Source organism: Pristiophorus japonicus, chromosome 3 (assembly GCF_044704955.1).
Source record: "Pristiophorus japonicus isolate sPriJap1 chromosome 3, sPriJap1.hap1, whole genome shotgun sequence".
In the NCBI taxonomy this organism is placed as follows: domain Eukaryota; kingdom Metazoa; phylum Chordata; class Chondrichthyes; family Pristiophoridae; genus Pristiophorus; species Pristiophorus japonicus.
The window spans coordinates 321,067,311-321,091,387 of record NC_091979.1 but is presented as its reverse complement, the minus strand read 5'-3'; the positions used below and the strand labels follow the sequence as shown (position 1 = coordinate 321,091,387).

The following is a 24,077-nucleotide window of genomic DNA, read 5'->3' as shown; positions in this document are numbered from 1 at the left end:
TTAAAAAATCAAGCATTCACATCAGGCAAACAACCCAGAAGCTGTGAATTACAATTGAAATTTTAAAATAATTAAATGCAGAATTCTCACCTTGGCTATAGCAATAAAAATGTAAATCCCAAATAAAGACTCCTCCAGTTTATAGTGCCCCATAATATAAATTTAAAATTCTTGGCAATGCCACTTGCATAATGAGTAGCGGGACTGCTAAAATGTATAATACGTTCATACCAGTTAGGTAAATCAATAGATGAATAAAAACCAGATGGTGGCACTTTAATCGACCTACTTATCTATACAAAAGTGTTGCATCGAGCAAACAGCATCTGTCGCATTTCAAAGTATCACACATGCAAAGTTTGCCTCACACTAATACAGGACCAGCTCAAAGTTCGTAATAATAAAACAAATCATAACTGAAAAATCTCAAGAAGAGAGAAAGAGAGCCAGCCACTTTTTGATGGGTTCTTCAGACATGACTAATCTGGCCTCTACCAAAGAGGATGGCCTGAGGCTGCCAATCTGGAACAACTTCCCTCAGCAATTAGCCTGTAATAACTTCAAGCTTGTTTTACCTGACTTTAAAGGAATAGGCCATCAGCAGCTAACCATCACAACTGACTCCAGAATCCAGATTACCCTTGGGAGATCAGCTACTGCAATAAAAAAAATACACGACCAATGGTCGAGCCTATTCCAGCCATCTCTTATGATGCTTAAATAGCTTTATACAGAATGGAGATGGTATGGGTTGAATTTAGCATCACGTCGTGTAGAATGCCCCTATAGCAGCAACCTTAACTAACTGGCTTTTGTTAGTTCAGGATAATCTCAGTCCCATCTATGACAGCCAGTTATTTGTCATCAGACATCCTGAACGACAGGAGGTGGCTACGGGGTGTTGGAATCCTGGGTGGAATAAATATAGATGTGTGAGACCATTGGAAATATGCAGCGATCTCCTGTATAAATAAGTCCATATTCATCACTGCCAACCTCTGGCGTCGTGCGCTGATATCAGACGTCCCGCCTTGTTGAGGTGTGACGAAAACTTGCTTTTTAAAAAAAATATAAAATCTGCCCAGCAACACTTCCAGAATGCCCCGAGTACCCTTCGGACAATTGTGGGCCGTTCCGTACAGGCCGATCCTCGGGCGTGCAGTGCCTGGAGCCGGCTGTCTCCAGTCGGTCTCTGCTCACGACCATCCGCGCGGCATTTAAACTTCCCGCCAAAGGCACCCCACAATGCGCTTCAACCCTGCTCAGCCGCTGAGGTCAGGCAGGGGCCAGGGAAGGCCGTGGTACTGCCCCGCGTTAGTCACGTGAATGTGAATGGGCTTAACTGGGTAATGTTTATAAACTGTTCGGCAATTGCTACAAGTTGGACATTACAGAGTGGGGGCGGCCATCAACAGATTGGAAAATTAACTTACTGATTTTGTGTGGGATCATTTGGCTTAACTGATGGCAGCAGGCGGGGTCAGGGTGTGACTGGCACCATGTGTAAGTGAGGCATCTGAGCGGGACTAAGTGTAGGAGTGGAGGCGTCTCGGTAGGACACAGGGGACACAGTCTGAGGATAAGGGGTAAGCCATTTAGGACTGAGATGAGGAGAAACTTCTTCACTCAGAGAATTGTTAACCTGTGGAATTCTCTACCGCAGAGAGTTGTTGATGCCAGTTCATTGGATATATTCAAGAGGAAGTAAGATATGGCCCTTACGCCCAAGGGGATGAAGGGGTATGGAGAGAAAGCAGGAAAGGGGTACTGAGGTCAATGATCAGCCATGATCATATTGAATGGCGGTGCAGGCTCGAAGGGCCGAATGGCCTGCTCCTGCACCTATTTTCTATGTTTCTATGACTGACACTGTAGGAGTGAGGCAACTGGATGTAGTAGCCACTGGTGCACCTGGTTGCAGTGTTACCGTAAATATAAGATAAATATATTTAGTTATTAGATGTGGCACTCAGCTGCCCCCTTTAGCTCATGAGGGGTGAGTTAAGTTTAGATGGAAGAGTTAAGTTTAGAAAGATTGAAGCTGGAGACGGAAGAGAAAGTGCAAAGTGAAGAGGTTCAGAGCTGGTGTGATTGGGAGATAGGGTACGATGGGAAAAGGAAGGGCACATTATATGTTTGTTTTTTCAGTTGTCAGATTTTTTGGAGCTGTCAACATTTCAGAAATTTGTAAGTTGACATGTATGCATATTAGTTATTAAATGATTAATATTTCTGTTCTTTTCTAGTCTGGGAAAAATGGTAAATCAAGCCTCTAAAGTTGACAAGGTACCTTCTTCAGTTCAATTGTTTCACATACCACTAACATTGAGAAAGGTGGACCTGGTAAATTGGATGGAATAACTAACTGCACTTGTAAACAGACTACCAAAACGTATCCTCTTTATCTGATAACAGTGGGGATCAGTATAGATGTTGGAATTGCTCTTTGTCGAGTTTTACAGAGGTTCTGCAGACTATATTTCTGGAGGTTGGCCCAAGATGTGGCCTTGCACTTATAGCAGAGAAGCTCAAGATGCCCTGATGGCTGCCTCCCTGTCATTTGGGCGGGCCCCATTTTGGAAGTTGAATTCCAAGTCAGTGTGCTCTGTGGAATACAAACAACTGAATTCTCTGAATTGAATTGAATGTTATATTTCATGTAGAAGGTTGTGTCCACACAATTCAATCTACAATCCATTTCTAAAGTATGAAAAGACATACAGAAGATGGAGTACTAATTTCTAACTACTAATGTATCAAAAGATTACCATAATTATGCAGTTCACAAAGAATTTCCTGCAGGTGCTGAAACATTACAATGTCTAGCTGCCTTTTAAGCTAACGTGAAGCTGTAAGTGAAGGACCATAACAATAAAAGCACTCGACAAGTCAAAGAACAATAAATAATGGCGCTTGACTTGCACTCATTGGGTCACCCTGGCAGACACTCCAGTTTACTTTGAAGCTCACAGAGGCACTCATCGTCATAGGCAGTCCCTCGGAATCGAGGAAGACGTGCTTCCACTCTTAAAATGAGTCCTTAGGTGGCGGAACAGTCCAATATGAGAGCCACAGTCCCTGTCACAGGTGGGACGTGCAGGAACCGCAGTGGACAGTGTGCTGGCCCATGGCATTCAGCTGCACACATGCTTAACCTTAAGCCTGTTATTCGTTTATTCTGAGGAATGGTGGGGGGCGGGGGCGGGGGGGGGTATCAGACTAGCATTAATTACTATGTTGAATGTAGATCAGTCATGCTATGACAGAGTTCCAACTATTGCTTTGTGCAAATTATCTGTTAATTTAACTTGATACTGTGCAAAAAATGCCTTCCGTGCTGCTTTATTTAAAATGCTTAATTTGAACTGCTGGATAATTAGATTTTTTTTTTCCAAGGGAAAAACAATTTTGAATTATCGGGAGTAAATTGTATTAAAGTAGAGCTGACTCTCAATGTAACTGTGCAGTCAGACTCTTGTCTTTTGCCCAGGATCTGGCAAAAAGTGAAATAGGAACACCAATTGTAGAGAAAACCTTGTCAATACCCCTAAAACTAGTGCAAATCTAATGCTGAATTTGTAGTTTAAAACAGCATGAGACCAAATATGGAGTTAATAAATGAGGTTCTTTGCTTTTTTACATTAACATTGAACACTTGACTATTATATCATAATTCGAATTTTTGAGACCATTTATTATTGTCCCAAGTGAAAAATCAACATATTTTAATTAATTTCTAAAGCAGTTACTACACTAATATTGCATTAATTCCATTACCACCTTAATCACCCAGTAATAAATTAATACTGTGTAGTCCTTCCTTCACTTCCAATCCTAACTCTTCCGCTGTACCTCTCTCCTACCACTGGGCTCTAAAGTCCATTAAATTATGGATTAAAAATTGCGTTGACCATGAATCGGTCGTGACCTCAATATCTGAATACCCAAAAGTTCTGTGCCAGGAGTATTAAATCATAAAGTGTCCCCCATAAGTCAGCCAACTGGGATGGTCCTCCAGAATTCTTTATTGTCTTTCTCTGGTCTAACTACTGATTTCATTCTTCTGACTCTCCATCTGTGCCAGTTAAGTAACTGATACTGTTCTAACTGGCGTGTAAGGTTTCATACCTCATTTCCCTCCCTTCTGTCAGATCTGGTACCAAATTAGATTCAATGATAACGAATCTCTGCTGTCTCTCATAAAATTGTGTCTATCATAACTGGCATCTTGATCAGTCTGAAGCATCCAAGCCAATTCTAGTTCTGTTTGCAATGTTGTAAATCCATTATTGGAGCTTCTAAACATAACAATAGGAAAGGAAGGCCATCTGATGTCTCACTTTCCTCAAACTGCTCCTTCTGGTCCCTTAACAAAGCCATCCCCCGTAACATTGTTTGCATTCTCTTGCAACCTGATAGTACAGCTGCTAGCTCTCCAAAAGAGAAAGCTGATCTTTTTGGGTCATTTCCTCTTCTAACTTCAATCTCAGTGATCTTGGTAAAAAATCTTGCACCATAATTTCATTCTGTTTGACCATTATGACTGACGTGAAGCTTTATCCCTACAAAGTCTGTCACATTCTCTAATAATGTCTCTGGTTCTTGTAGTATTCCTCCCATATTCTCAAAACGCATGCTTCTAAACTTACTCTTATCCTATCTTCAATCTCTCTTACACCCAGTCCTTCTTCTTGTTAATTTTCTGGTGTTCACTCTAGCCCTAAGAAAGCTGGTTTTTCATACCCTAAGCCTATTGCTCTTGCATTGGAATTTCTCAGATAATAGAAGCTGGCAATAACATTCAAATTCTTAATTACCTTGAAAGTTCTGGCCTAACCCATTTATGGTCACAACATAGTCATTCCAGTCATGCTCTTTTTTAAATGTACGTATGCTATTGGTCGCCACCACTCGCTGTGGTAGCGAGTTTCACTCACCACTTTCTGGGTAAAAGTACTCCTGAATTCCCTATTCGATTTATTAGTGACTACCTTATATTGATGGCCCCTAGTTCTGGACTCCCTCCATCAGAGGAAATAGTTCCTCTCTATCTACCTCAATCAACATAACAAAAAAAACATGATCTGGTCATTATCACATTGCTGTTTGTGGGAACTTGCTTGTGCGCAAATTGGCTGTCACATTTTCCACACTGCAACAGTGACCACACTCCAAAAACGTACTTCATTGGTTGTAAAGCGCTTTGAGATGTCTGGTGGCAGTGAAAGGCGCTGTGTAAATGTAAGTCTTTCTTTATTTTCTTTAAGTAATGCATTCTGGAATTCTTCTCTTAAACACATTGATGGATCGTCTGCCATTGTCTGGCTAGGTCCAAAACCTCTGAAAGTCTGGTACCTTACACTTCTGAACACATTACTGTAATTTTATCAAATTAGTGAGTAGTTAGAGATAAATGGGATAATCAAAGAACGCCGTCATGGATCTGTGAAAGCAAGTCATATTCGATAAATTTAACAGAGGTTTTTGAAGAGGTGCTGACTGGTTAGGTAAAGGGAATGCAGTAGATGTAGTGTATATGGATTTCAGAACTCATTCAATAAGGTGTCTCACAAGAGACTTGTTATAAAAATCAGGCAAATGGTATAAGAGGAAATGCAGCAGTTGGGATAGAAAATTGGTTGATTGACAGGAAACAGAGGGTTACGGTCAATTGATATTGTGTATGTAGGAGAAGGGTTGGAAGTGGTGTACCCCAGGGATCAGTGCTGGATCTACTTTTGTGTATATAAGTGCTTTGGCATGGGTATCAAAATAAGTAGGGCATTTAGCAAGAGGACTGAAAAATAATTCAGGAGGATGCAGAGGTTAGCAGAATGGGCAGATGTAATTTAATATAGAGAGAAGTGTAAGGTAATGCATTTTGGGACAAAAATACAAGGGGTGGAAGAATGCATTCAATAGAGAGATGCTGAAGGGTGTTGTGGAACAGAGAAAACTAGTCGAATACATATTCCTTGAAAATGGGATTGCAGGTACATAAAACAACAAACAAAATGCCAACAGCATCTTTATAGATAGGGATATAGAGTACAAGAGAAAAGAGAATATGGGTACATTTGTACAGGCAGTGTTAAGTTGTCAGTGCAGTTTGGGTACCCTATTACAGAAAAGACATTACAGCCATCCAGAGCGCACAGTGGAGATTATCTAGGATAATAGCAAGTCTGAAAATCTAGAGTAATGAGGAGAGATTGAGCTACCAGGACTATTTCAACTGGATCAGAGAGGATGAGAGGAGATTTAATAGAAGTTTTTTAAATTATGAGGGTGAACAGGAAAAGACTATTTGCTCTGGTTGCGGAGTCAAAATGATCATTAAGAGAGCGAGAAGGTTGTTTATATTAACAACTGCTGGGTCACGGAATTATTTGCCACAGGGAACTACTGAGACAGAGACCATTGCATCACTTAAAGAAGCAGAAGATAAGCATTTGAAGCACAGGATGATACAGGGCCATGGGAAAAGATCAGGGCAGTGGGATTAATTTTGGATTATTCTACCAAAGACCTGGCATAAATACAATGAGCCTAAGTGGTTTAACTCTGTGTTATACATTTTTGTGGCTCTATTCTTTCTTTCACGGTGTTCCATCTTCGTATCAATGACCTTTTCCATTCATCATTCCATCGTATCCCATTCTTTTGCTCTCATCATCATCATCATCATAGGCAGCCCCCCAGAGTCGAGAATGACTTGCTTCCACTCTAAAAGTGAGTTCTCAGGTGAGTGGAGAGTCCAATGCAGGACCTACAGTCTCTGTCGCAGGTGGGGTAGGCAGTGGTTGAGGGAAAGGGTGGGTGGGAAGCCTGGGTTGACGCACGCCCCTTCCGCTGTCTACGCTTGGTTTCTGCTTGTTTTCGCTGATGGGACTCGAGGTGCTCAGCGCCCTCCCGGATGCTCTTCCTCCACTTTGGGCAGCCGTGGGCCAGGGATTCCCAGGTGTCGGTGGGGATGTTGCACTTTATCAAGGGTGTCCTTGAAGAGTTTCCTCTGCCCACCTGGAGCTCGCTTGCCGTGTCGAAGCTCCGCGTAGAGCGCTTGCTTTGGGAGTCTTGTGTCGAGCATGCGGACGATGTGGCCCGCCCAACGGAGCTGATCGAGCGTGGTCAATGCTTCGATGCTGGAGATGTTGGCCTGAGCGAGAACACTGACAGTGCATCTATCCTGCCAATGGATTTGCAGGATCTTGCGGAGGCAGTGCTGGTGGTACTTCTCCAGTGTTTTGAGGTGTCTGCTGTATATAGTTTACGGCTCTGAGCCATATAGGAGGGCGGATATCACTACTGCCCTGTAGACCATAAGCTTGATGCCAGGTTTGAGGTCCTGGTCTTCAAACACTCTCTTCCTCAGGCGATCGAAGGCTGTGTTGGTGCACTGAAGGCGGTGTTAGACCTCATCGTTAATGTCTGCTCTTGCTGACAGTAGGCTCCCAAGGTATGGAAAATGGTCCACGTTGTCCAAGGCCTCGTCGTGGATTTTGATCATCAGGGGGACAGTGCTGTATGGTGGGGGCAGGTTGTCTTATGGATGTTTAGTGTAAGGCCCATGCTCTCATATGCCTCGGTGAAGGTGTTGACGATGGCTTGGAGTTCGTCCTCCGAGTGTGTGCAGACGCAAGCACCGTCTGCATATTGTAGTTCAATGGCGGAGGATGGGACAACCTTGGATCTGGCCTGGAGGTGGCGGAGATTGAACAGATTCCCATTTGTTCTATAATTTAGCTCCACTCCAGGAGGGGTCTTGCTAAGGGTGATATGAAGCATCGCAGCAAGGAAGATCAAAAAGAGCGTTGGTGTGATGACGCAGCCTTACTTGAGCCTGGTCTGGACGTGGATTGGGTCTGTGGCGGATCCATTGGTCAGGATCACAGCTTGCATGCCATCGTGGAGTAGACAGAGGATGGTGACAAACCTTTGAGGGCAGCCGAAAAGGAGGTGGACGCTCCATAGTCCCTCATGGTTGACAGTGGCAAAGACCTTTGTGAGGTCAAAGAAGGCCATGTACAGGGTTGGTGCTGTTCCCTGCATTTCTCTTGTAGTTGCCGCATGGCGATGTCCGCTGTACCCCTTAGTGGACGGAATCAGCATTGCGACTCTGGGAGGAGCTCTTCAGCCACAGGGAGCAGACGATTGAGAAGGAGTCTTACGATGACTTTCCCTGTGGCCGACAGTGGGAAGATTCCTCTGTAGTTACTGCAGCCGGACCTTTTTGAAGATGGTCACAATTACGGCGTCCCTGAGATCTCCTGGTATGCTCTCCTCCTTCCAGGTAAGAGAGATGAGGTCATGTATTCGTGCCAATAGTGCTTCTCCACTATGCTTTAGCGGATTATTTTGCTGATAACCTATAACTCCCTTCAGACTTCCAGCCCTCGGTGCTCACAAGATCCAATCCTCTCTCGAGGGAATGCACGAATCACCACATCTTCTATGTTTTTCAATGGAGCAATGAAAATCTAATAATCAAAGACTAGGGGCTGCATTTTCGGTCTTCTGCTCCACCTGTTAACGCCCCGGAGGAGTGGCAATGCCGGCAGGAATGGTTTCCGGGCGGGCGGCCAGCTTGCAGCGCCCTGCCGTGAAATGAGTTGCCGGATTTGTGGGGGCGCTGACCAGCACCGCCCGGGAGCGTCGAGCCAGAATGGAACGCCACCGGTTTCGACTGCGCTTCGATTTTGAATTGACACTGAGCCTCTAGCGCCCCCAGTGGGACCGCCTGGCGCTGTCCCAGCAGCGGTGCTTGCAGTAAGTAATGAATGAGGCAACGGTGATTGTTTTGTTTAGTTTTATTTTGGGGATTTATCCTAATGTATTGGTCGCGGTATTGTGAATGTTTTTTGTGTGTTTTGTGCCGATTTTGTTTTCTTCAAGCAAGCCTCTCTTGGAGCGCACCGAGGCTGGCTCTTTAGCACGGGTTTTTCAGTTGGTCAGACGGCCTCGCGCCCTAACAGAGGTGTGGAACGCCTCCCTTCGTGCTCCGCTCCACACTCAGTGCTCAGCTGATCAATTTTGTGGCAGAGGATGTAAACCATTTCCCGGATCAAACTTAACCGCCCCGCTGCCATTACCATCCCAAGATGACCAGAACCGAAAATCCAGTCCATCATTTCTTTCTTTCACAAGCTTAGCCAACAGCTGCCATCGCTTGTCCAGCACGCCACCCTTAACCTTAATCCTCTACATTCAGACCTCGAAAGGAACTTCCACATCTCCTTCGTGACAAACACTTCTTGCTCCCTCAATATCTCAACTCATAACAGTTGAGCATTGTCCCCATACCTGGAGAAGCTCTTCTAGCACCTCACGCACTCCTGAACAGGACACTAGAAAAAGCTTGCGCCTGATCCCTCTCTCACCTCTGGCCTCCAACCTCTCGTTTTAGAAACTTTTTTTTATCAATACTACTAAGGTCAGTGCACCTCTGACCTTTTATGCTTCTTCTAATCTCCAAATATATGCTCTTCTTCATCTCAACATGCTCACTATGTTGAAACTAAGCTTTATTGCACAATCTTCTACTATTCTATATTCTTTCCCAGGACCTGAAAACTGTGGAACTCCTTATATCCCACAGCCTTTTCTTCCTCATATAGTCACCAAGCTCCGTATCATGTAATCTCTACTTTACCTTGCCTTCTCTTTCATATGTTTTTCAACCTTGGTGAGGTTCTTTAGATTTCTCAATTGAAAAAAAAACTTTGAATCACAACATATTTTATAACTGAAACGTACCTTAACATTTCCAATGGGTTCGTTTCATGAACTTGAATTCCACATTTTGGACAGTCGTTTGTGTCTTCAAAATGTTGAACAATACAACTTTTGCAAACTGAAAAAAAATAAAAGGTATTTGAACCTACTGCTTATTGCAATAGCAATTAAAACCATCTTTCAGCTGAAACATTTTATTTCAGTCTGATCATTTCAACAAACAATGTTTGCATTTGTGCTATAACTTATAATAGGCAAAGGGCAAAATGTAATTGGTTTGATCTGATAGGTTTAAAGTTTAAGCGAAGGCGCAATTCTTCCATTGGCCACTCAATCCTAAGTGTTATAACGGGACATATCTATAGGCTCGGAACTACACTGTGCAGTATTATCAGACTTACACTTGCCTCATTTGTGCGAAATTGCATTGTTCATTATTTTAAAGGGACGTAACACCGCTCCTAGAACAGCAGGAAAACCTGTTTCATATGAGCACATTAAGCAGGATAATATTGCGCAGTATAATTTCTGGTCATATTCTTATCAATGTTTATCAACCACCCTTGCTGCTGTTCTTTTTAAACTTTAAAACTGTGAATCAGTGGCATCCTGGGGACAGACATTGCGTAGAACTCCTTGTAGCCTGCCAGCACCTGCTGAGAAATTCCAGTCTCCTGAGGTTGCACACTAATTTTCAGCTCACTTACTGTGAAAATGAAACAAATCCCAACATTACAGTATTAGCTATTCAAACTTCAGGAGTAGCTTTATTATTGCAATATTGACACTGTACAACTAAAATGAGCAGTAAGAGAAATCAATTTTAAATAAAGTAAAAGATTTTAAACATTTTTCTTCGCTACCACATTCTCTCTCCTCCATTTTTTCCTATCTGATATATACCTTAATCTGTACGATTTTTGTAAAACAAAACATTGGAAACTGATATATTTTATCCAGGAGAGACACTACAAAAGTGGAGGAAGGAAAACATTGTAGAGGAACAGGGTACTGGTGGTGCTGGCCACCATTCTACCCTGCCATTTTTGAATATAACCAGCAGCATAAATTGGGAGTTTGAAAAACGGGAGGCTTTCTAACTTCCTTCCACTTTCAAAGTCCCAGAGAAAAGCACAAAAGAGGTGTCACTCTTTAGAACTAGCTTCATAGAATCATAGAATTTTATAGCAGAGGTTATTCGACCCAGCTCCTAAAAGAGCTATTCATTAAGACCCATTCCTCTGCCCTTTCTATTTTAAATTTTTCTTTTAAAAATATTAATCCATTTCCCTGGCAGAGGATGGGTGGAGGGCGGTTTGGCCGAGTTCTGCAGGCGGGGGGAAGCCCAGTATGGCTGAGGTACAGACTGTCCTTGTTCGGCTTGGAGCAGCATGTCTGGTCCCAACAAGTATTTTCTTTTTTTTTTATACCTTTTCGGCCCTTCGCTGGGTGTCAGGCAGGTTTCACTGCTCAAAGCGAGAAAAGGCAGTCCTCACAAAATTATATATGAAGGATGAGATAGCATTCTCTCCATTAGTTTGAGACTTTACACCAGCAAATCTACAAGAATGGTCCAATGATAAAACCTGTTCCAACTCCGACCAGTAGGCGGTTAATATTTGCCTCAGGGTCCTATCTGAGTTATAGCATAGATTAATGAGGTGTTTGTCCGACTCGAGGACACCTCAACTGCCTGGCGTTAAAATCGGAGCAGGAACAAAAAGCTGCTCAATTTTAACTCCATTTGCACCCGGCTTCTGCCGGGCGGGCAGAGTTAAAATCCTCCCTATTCAGTCGATCTCAACTAATCGGGTTGATGACTTTTGTTAATCATTTATGCAAAATAGCAGAACAGGATCACCTACCTACAAAATAACTGAATCAGAACATGCATCAGGGAGGGTCATTGAGGTAAGTCAAAAGCAACAAAGGCCAAATATAAAATAAAAAACAGAAAATGCTGCAAACACTCAGCAGGCCAAGGCAGAGTCTGTGGAGAGAGAAATATAATGTTTATGGTCGATGGCCTTTCATCCGAAAGTTCGGATGAAAGGCCATCGACCTGAAACATTGGGCTGGATTTTGCGGGGTGTCAGCGGGAGTGATCGGTGGCGGGTCGGGTCGGGACCCCGCTATGAACCTGCCACCGATGTCGGGTCTGTCAGCGCTGAGCAGACTCAGAACGCAGCGACGGGGGAGGCAATTAAAATCATTAGTGGCTTGTTGACAGCCACTTATCAATGGGTTTTTTTCCCAGCTTTTTTTGATTTGACAGGTCGCCCACCGGTTTCCCAGTGTGCCTAGACTTCATCTGTGAAATTGAGGCAGGAGGTTAGCGGTCATTGAACCAGCTGATGAGTTGACAGCTTCCCTTAACCACCAACTTTTCTAAACTGCATTTCCACTACAGATTCACCATACTGTAAGTCTTTACACACAAGTCTCCATCCAGTCTCACCTCATTACCTCTCCCACCATTGACAGATTGCTTCTGTCATCTCTACTTCACCTGCCATCTATTCCATCAGCATGGGTGCCCTTGAAACTCTCAACTTGGTCCTCAGAATCCCACCACGATCAGCCCCAACACCAGCATCACCAGGCACACCAGCAGCACCAACAACAACACCAACCGTCTCCGCAATCAACTGATACTTTACTGGACAGAGGACATCAGCACCTGACCACACTGCTGCCCGGGAGGCCAGGGATGGCCTCACCATGGCCAGATTTACTTCACTTGACGCTGTACACCCTGGCTGGTCACATGATGCCCCAGGTTGGCACCACCCCACATCAACACCATAAAGCACCCCTACAATGCCCAAGCCATTCTTTTCACACTCATTATCGCCGTTTACTGCAACTCACTAAGCCACTTCCAAAGGTGCTCATAAATCTGTCCAAGAAGGCAAAATGTTGAAAATAAAGCTTTCAATGATTGACAACACATCAACAGAAACTTTACATGAACATTGCAAAAAAACACTCAAGTGCCTACCCTTGTGTATTAGTTGGTATGATTGTACTAAGATGAGGCTGAGTGTGAGGGGTGGCTAGTGAGATGGGGATGTGATAATGTAGATAGAGAGGGATTGGCTGGAGGCACAAAGTAAGCTGATATGAGTAAGGATGTGCAGGAGTAGGGTAGGGAAGGCAGAGTGTTGGGGATGTGATGATAGGCACAGCAGGATGAGGTTGAGTGCTAACTCTTCGTGATCTACTGAGATCGTTGAAGCGTTTGCGGCACTGCACCCAGGTCGTCCTGACCACATCCCCTGCTTGTGCCCTCCTCTGTAATGTGCAACCAGGCTGCGTTGATCTTCTGAGGTCTCTTCTGTCCATGAGAGGGCCTCCCTGCGTGCTGTGACTTCCTCCGTAAACATATGGAGCGAGTCATGAGAGAGCCTAAGTGCAGCCCTGCAGTGCTTGTCAGTGCTTGCAGCACCCCAATGCTCTCGAACACTGACAGCACAAATCTCAAAATCAATATGGCCATGGTTCCTTTAAGGAAACTGGCTGATACCGCGTCATCAAATGACATCACCAGACCTGCTTCCTCTAATTGGTCGGCAAACGCGCTGGGCACGTTGAACAAGTCCAATCATTTCAGTGGCCAAGATGGAGACAGCAGCAGGGTCGGGACCCACCAGACATTGCCCGCCAACGACCTGTTTCTCTCTCCACAGATGCTGCCTGGCCTGCTGAGTGTTTCCAGCATTTTCTGTTTTTTATTTCAGATTTCGTGCATCCGCAGTATTTTGCTTTTATTTCAAGACCAAGGACTGAAAAATGGGGAATCCCTAAAGACTCACTGACAGGGTCTGATTTACCATTTCTGAGGAGTAATCTTTGTGGTCACAAACATAATTGTGGAACTATGCAGAGTAGTCCAGAGAGATCAGTTCATTCCAATTCATTTAGTATTTTGTGGTTAAATAGACTGCATAGTTTTCTTGAAACCAGATAACATTCAAGTTCAGTGGTAGCAGATCTAGCATATGCAAATGCAAAATGATCTGTCATACATCAGACCTTAAGTAGACATTAAAATTGGTCATGCACAATTCGTTATATGAGTTCAAAGGTGGTGGGAGGAATGGATATCAGTCTGTAATTATTTGGAGCATCTGTATTAACAGATTCATGAGTTGGAACAAGTTTTCTAACTTTCTCGACCTCAGGATTGGTGCCTTCTGTGAGAAATAAATGAATTATGAGAACCAGTGGTTGCACAGTAACATCCGTAGTTGCAGTAGCTTTGTAGATGTGCTAGTGCAGTGTCTCAAACCGCTGGAGAGAATCCTGCCAGATCCTTTATATATAATTTATGAGCACTGCTTCACTTTGAATGATTTATCACTTTAAATACACTTAAGCTTTGCGCAGACTGATAAAAGAAAGACTTGCATTTATATAGCACCTTTCACGACCACCGGACGTCTCAAAGCGCTATACGCCAATTAAATACTTTTTTTTAGAGTCATTGTTGTAATGGAGGAAACGCGGCAACAAGCCGCATAGCAAGCTCCCACAAACAGCAATGTGATAATGACCAAATAATCTGTTTTTGTTATGTTGATTGAGGGATGAATCAAGGATAATGACCCTGCGCTTCTTCAAAATAGTACTGATGGGATCTGTTACCTGAGAGAGCAGGCGGGGGCCTCAGTTTAATGTCTCATCCAAAAGGCGGCACCTCTGCCTGTGAAGCACTCCCTCAGTACTGCACTGGAGTGTCAGCCTAGATTTTTGTGCTCAAGTCTCTGGAGTGGGACTTGAACCCACAACCTTCTGACTCAGAAGTGAGAGTGCTACGCACAGGGCCACAGCTGACACTGGTCAGGATATTCAGCATGTGATTTAGTATCAGTGTGCACAAGAGTCCAAGTTTGGGTCTTTTAAGCTAATGGGAACGATAGAGATACTTTGTGAAACTTTGTGCACATTTCCATTAAGTTTACTCATGTAATAGTTTGAGTGAAGTACTGCATTGAAGTTAATAGAAGGAAGAGATAATGGGCTAGACTTTCCACTTTGCTCACTAACGCCCAAAAAATGAGCGATGTTCCAGTGATGGTCGCTGTCTCAGCCTTACCGATCGCTGGAACATCGCCCATTTTTCGGGCCGCGATTTTCCACTCAGCGACAGGCCAGTGATGTGAAATGGGCGATGCAAAAGGTCAGCGATGTAATGTGCGCCCAGCGAACGGCCAGCGATATGGAAAGCAAAAGCTCCCCTTGCAACGGGCTTCTGCGCATGCGTGTTTTTCTTTTGGTTGGCCATTTTTTCGCACGTTTCGGGAGGTCAGGGGTCACCCACACATGCCCAGAAGGGGGAGAGAGATCGAGAGAGGATAGTGAGAGAGAGAAAGTGAGAGAGGAAGACAGAGACAGAGAGGACAGAGAAAAGAGAGAGAGAGATAGGGAGAGTGATATGTCTGAGAGTGATGAAAGTCTTAGAGATGTGGCGACGGGGAGGAAGAGGTGCAAACCGTTTTCGGATGAGACCATCGAGGCCCTCGTGATGGAGGTGCACTCCTGGTGGGTCCAATTGACCGGGAGTGAGCGTGGTGGGAAATCAGTGCCACGGGTGTACCGTAAATTATGGAGCGACATCGCCTTGTCTTCGTCCCACGAAGCCAGGGGACCCGACCAGTGCCGCAAGTGCTGGAACAGCCGTGTGGCTTCAGCAAGAGTAAGTATGATTTTATACTGTAATGATGCCAAATCTAAGTGGAGTTATCATTATCATAGTCAATCTCCTGGACTGAATGTAAGCTTTTAATTCTAACATAGAAAGATATATCATCCCTGCTAGGAGCTGCACATGGCTATGAACCTGTGCCCTTTTGAAGTCTCTCTCTAACTGCTGTCACTTGCACAGGGACCCAGCATGGACTGGGGGAGTGCTGCCTTTGCTCACTGTCTGGCCTGGGACAATTGTGGACTTTAGCTACTGTCATTACCAAGTTCAATGTAGATTGTATTCGAGAGAGATGTCTGCTTCAAGCATTCGCTCCTAAACACACCGATCTTTGTTGTAACCATGCATCAGTTGTGGACACAAACCCTATTAGCATATAACGTTGGAATCTGTTGTCTATAAATGATATAACCTAGTCAAGTCGCTTATGCCATGCTCTTTTCACGTTTGCGGAGGAAGATATCTCATAATCTTTGCAGCAGAGGCGCACCGGAGGAGGCCCTGCTGTAATACAGACACTCGCCGACATTGAGGAACGTGCTGCAGCACAGTGGGGGCCCACAGTCGCGCTGTCACCACCCGTGGTGTTGCTGGACTGTCCCAGGCGCCACATGAGTAATGTACCAAGCAGTGTTCAAGTAATGTAACATCATTTCATTATAAAAGACTAGACGAGTGATGTACTGTTATGCAAGCAGCCTCTGTGCTACTCTCATGTTGACAACATAAGCACATAAGAGCAGGCCATCTGGCCATCTGTCCCCTTCTCTAACCCTCGCTCCCTTATCATTCTGTCTATCTGCGATTGATGCAGGCTCCACAGCTCTCTGGCGCAGTGATTTCCACAAAGATGTACCACCATATGTACTACACATTTATCCATTGTTCAGCCATGAACCCATTGAATGGCGGTGCAGGCTCGAAGGGCCGAATGGCCTACTCCTGCACCTATTTTCTATGTTTCTATTAATATGTAACGTCTCTCGCTCACATTTATTAGAGTAGTGCTGCTCCTTCTACGTATGCCAGCGGGACGCTCCAATCCCTTCTGTTCTAATAAGCTCAATTCTGTTTTGCAGGACTCCCAGCTCCAGAGGCGCCAATGGAGGACACACCCTCACATGCAACTACCCCACTGCATGTGTCATTCATCACGGGTGGTGAGGAGGAGGCCAACGAGCCAGAGGAGGAGAAATACTTGGAGACAGAGGAGGATGCCCCTTGCATCCCTCTGTCTGTTGAACCTGCGGCCACGACGGTGATTCCCACTGAAGAGCTACCCGCAACAAGTGGTATGCAGTTGGCGACGCCAAGGCGCACACTGGTGCTGTCGTAGATCCCACGGAGGCCGGGTCAGCGGCTTGAGCAAAGGCCTACCCTGACACGACTGCGTGAGGAGTCTGTCGCGATCCAGCGCGAGCAGCTCCAGGTGTTTGTGGGGTTGACTGAGGAATTCTCCCGGGGGGTCTACTCACCAAGCGGAGGCGACGCAGCAGATGATCCACGAGATGCGTGAAAACACCTCCTCCTCCCATGCATTGCAGCAAGCGATGTTGGAGGGACACAGTGCTGCACCCCAAGGTCCCATGACCACAAGCACCAGCACACAGGCGGGTCCGGAGGATGCCCCACCTCCTGACTCGGAAGGCGATCCCCCCTGTTTTGTCCTCTCCTCCAACAGCCCGCCAACAGGCGATCGTGACACCACATCCCTCACCACGGCAGGAAGTCTTGCCGTTGCCCACTGCACGCCTGCTTCGTAGCAGTACCCGGGGACCAAAACGGGTGAGGTAAGGAAACGGTTGGGTGCAGGATCTGAAGGGAAACGTAGCCGCAGGTAGGGAGAGGGGGTGCAATGTGCAATGTCTTTTATATTGTACATATTGTTCACATTGTTTACTGTTGGTGTTTTTATTGCTGGTTCACTGTTGGGCTGTGGGGGGGTTGGGGCTGGTGGGGGGGTGTTTCTGTATTTGTTATTTAAAAATAACGTTCAAGAGTTATTATTTTATTAAAACAATTTTATTTCGCTTTACAATTGTTGTGCAGTGTCTTCTAATAACATACGTTTTAGTAAACCATGAATGCAACTATTGTGAAACAATGGCCAGGCCGGACCAAGTAAGGATGAAACGTCACTTATTAATATAATAAAATGTCTAATTGTCAGACGAACTATCTTTAAAAGGCCCTTATATAATTCACAAACTATCTAAGCCCCTGTTTAAGCAGCCTCCTCAGTTCCTGCAACTTTCAAAACGGCGTCCATAGTGCCGAGGTCTGTGAGGAAGGCCAGGGCAAAGCAACTATTCTCCAGAGATGTTCTCAGCCAGCGATCAGCCCAGCTTTGTGCCGAAAGTTGCGCTGGGCGATGTGTGAGCGATCACCTCGGCGATGTGAGCCGAAAGTTGGGGGGATAATTCTCCGGCGATGTTGCAGCCCAACTTTCCACTTTTTGGTTTAAATGGGCAACAGCAAGCCATTTTGGGCAATATATGGGCACTAGCCCAGCGATGTGGAAACTCCAGCCCATTGAGCTTACTTGAGGATGCAAAAAGAACATCACATTTGGAAATCTATACTTGCAAACTAGAATTTTGGTATACTCCTGAGAAAATAGGTCTGACTTTGGTTGTTAATATTATGAGAAAGATCTCACATCAAATTTTAACAATGTGAAAAGTGAATGTTCTGCCAGTCCTACATTCATGTCTTTGATAACTGTTATATCCTTTAAACTTCTGATGGCCAGCTAATCCATCAAGACATGTTTCAGATTGTGCCAACAAAAAAAAAATCATGTGCTTTAACCAGGAGCATGACTTGATAAAACGTCGTTCGGTAGGTAGGTATAGATATTTAAGTAACCAATCTGCAATCCACAGATTGTTAATGTGAGCCAGTAAGCCAAGAAGAATGCAGGATTTAGTACCTGAGGTGATCACAATCCATAATATTATGTTTAAGTCCTTGACTTAAAGACACAGGTTTTTCTGCTTTGCATTTCATTGTGCTGCTTTGTTCAAATTCAAGATTGAATCTTAAACTGCATTTGATGAAGTGGAGAGTCTGAAGTGAAGCAGTTCAGGAAAAGGCATAGTTGCGGAACCTGCTTCAGACTGGTTTCAACCAATCTTTTTATTCAAGATATTACAAGTTAATTAAGTCAATAGTACTTAAGGATACAAAGTGCTGCGACTATCTTATCTCAGCCAACTCTTCCCCACAATCCAGTGACAAATAGGCTCAGTTATTGTCATTGGCTGAAGTAAAGTTGATCAAGTCTCATTTCTGGAGACTATGTTACCGGTTGGTTTTTTTCCAACAATGTTTCCTTGTTCCTCGACTGTCAACAGTTTCCATTAGCAGACTGCATCTTTTATAAATTGTAATCTGCGGTTTTTGCTCTTTGCCCTCCTGAGTTAATGTAGCCCAGGGCTGCCATTTACTTCTTCAGCGGTATTACTGAACATTGTAAATTAGGATTCCCAGTGCAGTCCAGTAGGTAGAAAATGTCAGGTCATAGCCCTAGTTCATACCGGCTAAAATTACTGAATGATTTTCCAAGTCTGGATTGGAAAGCTTTAGATTTGATTGGTGAAGCACAGCTGCATAGTGCTGAAAGCCAAGCTTCACTGTAAGTAGTCCGGACCCGAGCTATTCAATACTTTTCCACTTTTTCCCCCTCCTTTCCTTTTCTCTTTATCCCTCCCTGACCATTCCTTCAAGATGCTCCTTAAAACCTACCTCTTTGACCAAGTTTTTGGTTACCTGCGCTAATTTCTCCTTATGTGGCTTGGTCTCCATTTTTAAAATCTCATAATACTCCTGTGAAGCGCCTTGGGATGTTTCACTGCGTTAAAGGTGCTATATAAATACAAGTTGTTGTTGTAGTTGGTAATTAGGGTTGCTACAGATTTTATATCAGACGTAGCTGAGGTTCAGCAGTGCTGCTCACTTCTGTAAGCCGTCCTTGCATTTTACGTTCAGGAGTGTGTCTGTACTGTCCAATATCTCATCACGATACTGTAACCCAGGGGTATAACAATAGTCCGTCCTTGCACCTTAAACATAAGTGAGACAGCACCCAATATGAATTATTTCATAGACAGCAAGTGAACATACAAAGTAACAGTATTTTAATACAAAATAACCATCATCATAGGCAGTCCCTCAAAATCGAGAAAGACTTGCTTCAACTCTAAAAGTGAGTTCTCAGGTGACGGTACAGTCCAATTCGGGAATTCCAGTCTCTGTCACAGGTGGGGCAGACAGTCGCTGAACGAAAGGTGTGGTGTGTGCAATAACTGTTAGACTGAGTACTGTTTACCTCTTAAGAGGTTTGACCTTGGCTCTGCTTTATTAAGGCCCAAAGTGACTAATATACAAAATGTCTGGCCTTTTATACTTGGGCTGCACGAATGGCCTCCAACAGTGACGCCATCTAGTGGCTAGTGATCCCAAAAGTACAGACATGACAATACCCCACCCTGAGATATTAACACAGCCTTTTACAAATTGAGACGGTCTGGTGTTTTACGCTCCCGGGTTGACCGTCTCAGTTCAACTCTAGCCTTGGGTGAGTGTTCAGAGTCTGTTGTGACTGGTGGCTGGGTGGCTGACCTGGTGGGAGTGGCAATGGCCATGTCAGGGATTGAAAGTCCATTTTCATTGAACATGTCAATGATTGAAAGTCCAGATTCACTGATGACCACTGAGACCTCTGATGACCGGGGGTAGGTTGGTGGGTTGTCGATTGTTTCTTCCTCCGACTGTTCCGGTTCGTCTGTGTGCCGCAGCTTTGTTTGATCCATATGTTTCCTGCATGTTTGCCCTTTTTTGAGCTTGACAATAAATACTCTGTTGGCCTCCATGGCCATGACAGTACCAGCGATCCACTGGGACCGTGACCATAATTCAGAACATATACAGGATCATTTACAGAAATATCGCGTGACACAGCTGCGCGATCCTGATACCCTTGCTGACTTTGTCTTCTGTATTCAACATGATTATTCAAGTCAGGGTGTACAAGAGTTAGCTTGGTCTTAAGACCGCTCTTCATCATTAGTTTAGCAGATGAGACCCGGGTAAGCATGTGTGGTCTTGTCTTGTAACTAAGCAGTATGCATGACAGGCAGGACTGCAGTGATATAGGTAAAAAAAGGGATGAGGTCATACAAGACGAATTTAGGGAGCTAGGAGCTAAATTAAAAAGTAGGACCTCAAAAGTAGTAGTCTCAGGATTGCTACCAGTGCCACGTGCTAGTCAGAGTAGGAATCGCAGGATAGCTCAGATGAATACATGGCTTGAGGAGTGGTGCAGAAGGGAGGGAGTCAAATTCCTGGGACATTGGAACCGGTTCTGGGGGAGGTGGGACCAGTACAAACCGGACAGTCTGCACCTGGGCAGGACTGGAACCAATGTCCTCGGGGGAGTGTTTGCTAGTGCTGTTGGGGAGGAGTTAAACTAATATGGCAGGGGGATGGGAACCTATGCAGGGAGACAAAGGGAAATAAAATGGAGGCAGAAGCAAAAGATAGAAAGAAGAATAGTAAAAGTGGAGGGCAGAGAAACCCAAGGCAAAAAACAAAAAGGGCCACATTGCAGCAAAATTCTAAAGGGGCAAAGTATGTTAAAAAGATAAGCCTGAAGGCTCTGTGCCTCAATACGAGGAGTATTCGGAATAACGTGGACGAATTAATTGCGCAGATAGCAGTTAACGGGTATGATGTAATTGGCATCATGGAGACATGGCTCCAGGGTGACCAAGGTTGGGAACTCAACATCCAGGGGTATTCAACATTTAGGAAGGGTTAGGGTGAGAGGAAAAGGAGGTGGGGTGTTGTTGATGGTTAAAGAGGAAGTTAATGCAATAGTAAGAAAGGACATTAGCTTGGATGATGTGGAATCGGTATGGGTGGAGCTGTGGAATATCAAAGGGCAGAAAATGCTAGTGGAAATTGTGTACAGACCACCAATCAGTAGTAGTGAGGTTGGGGACAGCATCAAACAAGAAATTAGGGATGCGTGCAATAAAGGTACAACAGTTATCATGGGCGACTTTAATCTACATATAGATTGGGCTAACCAAACTGGTAGCAATGCGGTGGAGGAGGATTTCCTGGAGTATATTAGGGATGGTTTTCTAGACCAATATGTCGAGGAACCAACTGGAGAACTGGCCATCCTAGACTGGGTGATGTGTAAGGAGAAGGGACTAATTAGCAATCTTGTTGTGTGAGGTCCCTTGGGGAAGAGTGACCATAATATGGTAGAATTCTTTTTTTAAGATGGTGAGTGACACAGTTAATTCAGAAACTAGGGTCCTGAACTTAAGGAAAGGTAACTTCGACGGTAAGAGGCATGAATTGGCTAGAATAGACTGGCAAATTATACTTAAAGGGTTGACGGTGGATAGGCAATGGCAAACATTTAAAGATCACATGGATGAACTTCAACAATTGTACATCCTTGTCTGGAGTAAAAACAAAACGGGGAAGGTGGCTCAACCATGGCTAACAAGGGAAATTAAGTATAGTGTTAAATCCAAGGAAGAGGCATATAAATTGGCCAGAAAAAGCAGCAAACCTGAAGACTGGGAGAAATTTAGAATTCAGCAGAGGAGGACTAAGGGTTTAATTAAGAGGGGGAAATGGAGTACGAGAGGAAGCTTGCCGGGAACATAAAAACTGACTGCAAAAACTTCTATAGATATGTGAAGAGAAAAAGATTAGTGAAGTCAAACGTAGGTCCCTTGCAATCGGATTCAGGTGAATTTATAATGGGGAACAAAGAAATGGCAGACCAACTGAACAAATACTTTGGTTCTGTCTTCACGAAGGAAGATACAAATAACCATCCAGAGGTACTAGGGGGCCGAGGATCTAGTGAGAAGGAAGAACTGAAGGATATCCTTATTAGGCAGGAAATTGTGTTAGGGAAATTGATGGGATTGAAGGCTGATAAATCCCCGGTGCCTGATAGTCTGCATCCCAGAGTACTTAAGTAGCCCTAGAAATAGTGGATGCATTGGTGATCATTTTCCAACAGTCTATCGACTCTGGGTCAGTTCCTATGGACTGGAGTGTAGCTAATGTAACACCAGTTGTTAAAAAAGGAGGGAGAGAGAAAACGGGAAATTATAGACATCAGTAGTGGGGAAAATGTTGGAATCAATCATTAAGGATGAAATAACAACGCATTTGGAAAGCAGTGACAGGATCGGTTCAAGTCAGCATGGATTTGTGAAAGGGCAATCATGCTTGACAAATCTTCTGGAGTTTTTTGAGGATGTAACTAGCAGAGTGGACAAGGAAGAACCAGTGGATGTGGTGTTTTTGGACTTTCAAAAGGCTTTTGTGTAATTGAGTGTAATATCTCCAAGTTTGCAGATGGCACTAAACTGGGTGGAAGTGTGAGCTGTCAGGAGGACGCTAAGAGGCTGCAGGGTGACTTGGATAGGTTAGGTGAGTGGGCAAATGCATGGCAGATGCAATATAATGTGGATAAATGTGAGGTTATCCATTTTGGGGGCAAAAACACGAAGGCAGAATATTATCTGAATGATGGCAGATTAGGAAAAGGGGAGGTGCAACGAGACCTGGGGGGTCATGGTTCATCAGTCATTGAAAGTTAGCATGCAGGTACAGCAGGCACTGAAGAAGGCAAATGGTATGTTGGCCTTCATAGCTAGGGGCTTGAGTATAGGAGCAGGGAGGTCTTACTGCAGTTGTACAGGGCCTTGGTGAGGCCTCACCTGGAATATTGTGTTCAGTTGTGGTCTCCTAATCTGAGGAAGGACATCCTTGCTATTGAGGGAGTGCAGCGAAGGTTCACCAGATTGATTTCAGGGATGGCTGGACTGACATATGAGGAGAGACTGGATCAACTGGGCCTTTATACATTGGAGTTTAGAAGGATGAGGGGGGATCTCATAGAAACGTAGAAGAATCTGACGGGTTAGATGCGGGAAGAATGTTCCCGATGTTGGGGAAGTCCAGAACCAGGGGACACAGTCTTAAGATAAGGGATCGGCCATTTAGGACTGAGATGAGGAGAAACTTCTTCACTCAGAGAGTTGTTAACCTGTGGAATTCCCTGCCGCAGAGAGTTGTTGATGCCAGTTCATTGGATATATTCAAGAGGGAGTGAGATATGGCCCTTACGGCTAAAGGGATCAAGGGGTATGGAGAGAAAGCGGGAAAGGGGTACTGAGGGAATGATCAGCCATGATCTTACTGAATGGTGGTGCAGGCTCGAAGGGCCCAATAGCCTACTCCTGCACCTATTTTTCTATGTTTCTATGACCCTTGGGTTACTCGCTTCATACTTTGCTTCATGATTTGGACGGCACGTTCTACTTGCCCAATGGATGCAGGTTTGAGCGGTGCTGACCTTACATGTTTGATACTATTGAGTTTCTTGAACTTCTGAAATTCCTGACTGGTGAAGCACGATCCGTTGTCGCTAACAACGATGTCAGGCAGACCATGTGTCGCGAACATGACACTGAGATCCTCAATGGTAGCTGTGGATGTGCTGGATGACATGATTATACAATCTATCCACTTCAAATATGCATCCACCACAACTAAAAACATCTTCCCCAGGAAGGGACCTGCAAAGTCTATGTGG

The 24,077-nt window shown here is 44.5% G+C and overlaps 1 protein-coding gene across 7 annotated transcripts in view; it reads right to left on the bottom strand.

Moving 5' to 3' along the window:
* Positions 1-24,077, bottom strand: part of pcgf5b (polycomb group ring finger 5b) — a 245,589-nt gene that overhangs the window by 64,063 nt on the left and 157,449 nt on the right. For all 7 annotated transcript variants that reach the window (XM_070876943.1, XM_070876941.1, XM_070876938.1 and 4 more), the window contains exon 3: positions 9,754-9,850. In XM_070876943.1, coding sequence (XP_070733044.1) covers positions 9,754-9,850 — 97 coding nt within the window. The remainder of the gene's footprint in view (positions 1-9,753; positions 9,851-24,077) is intronic.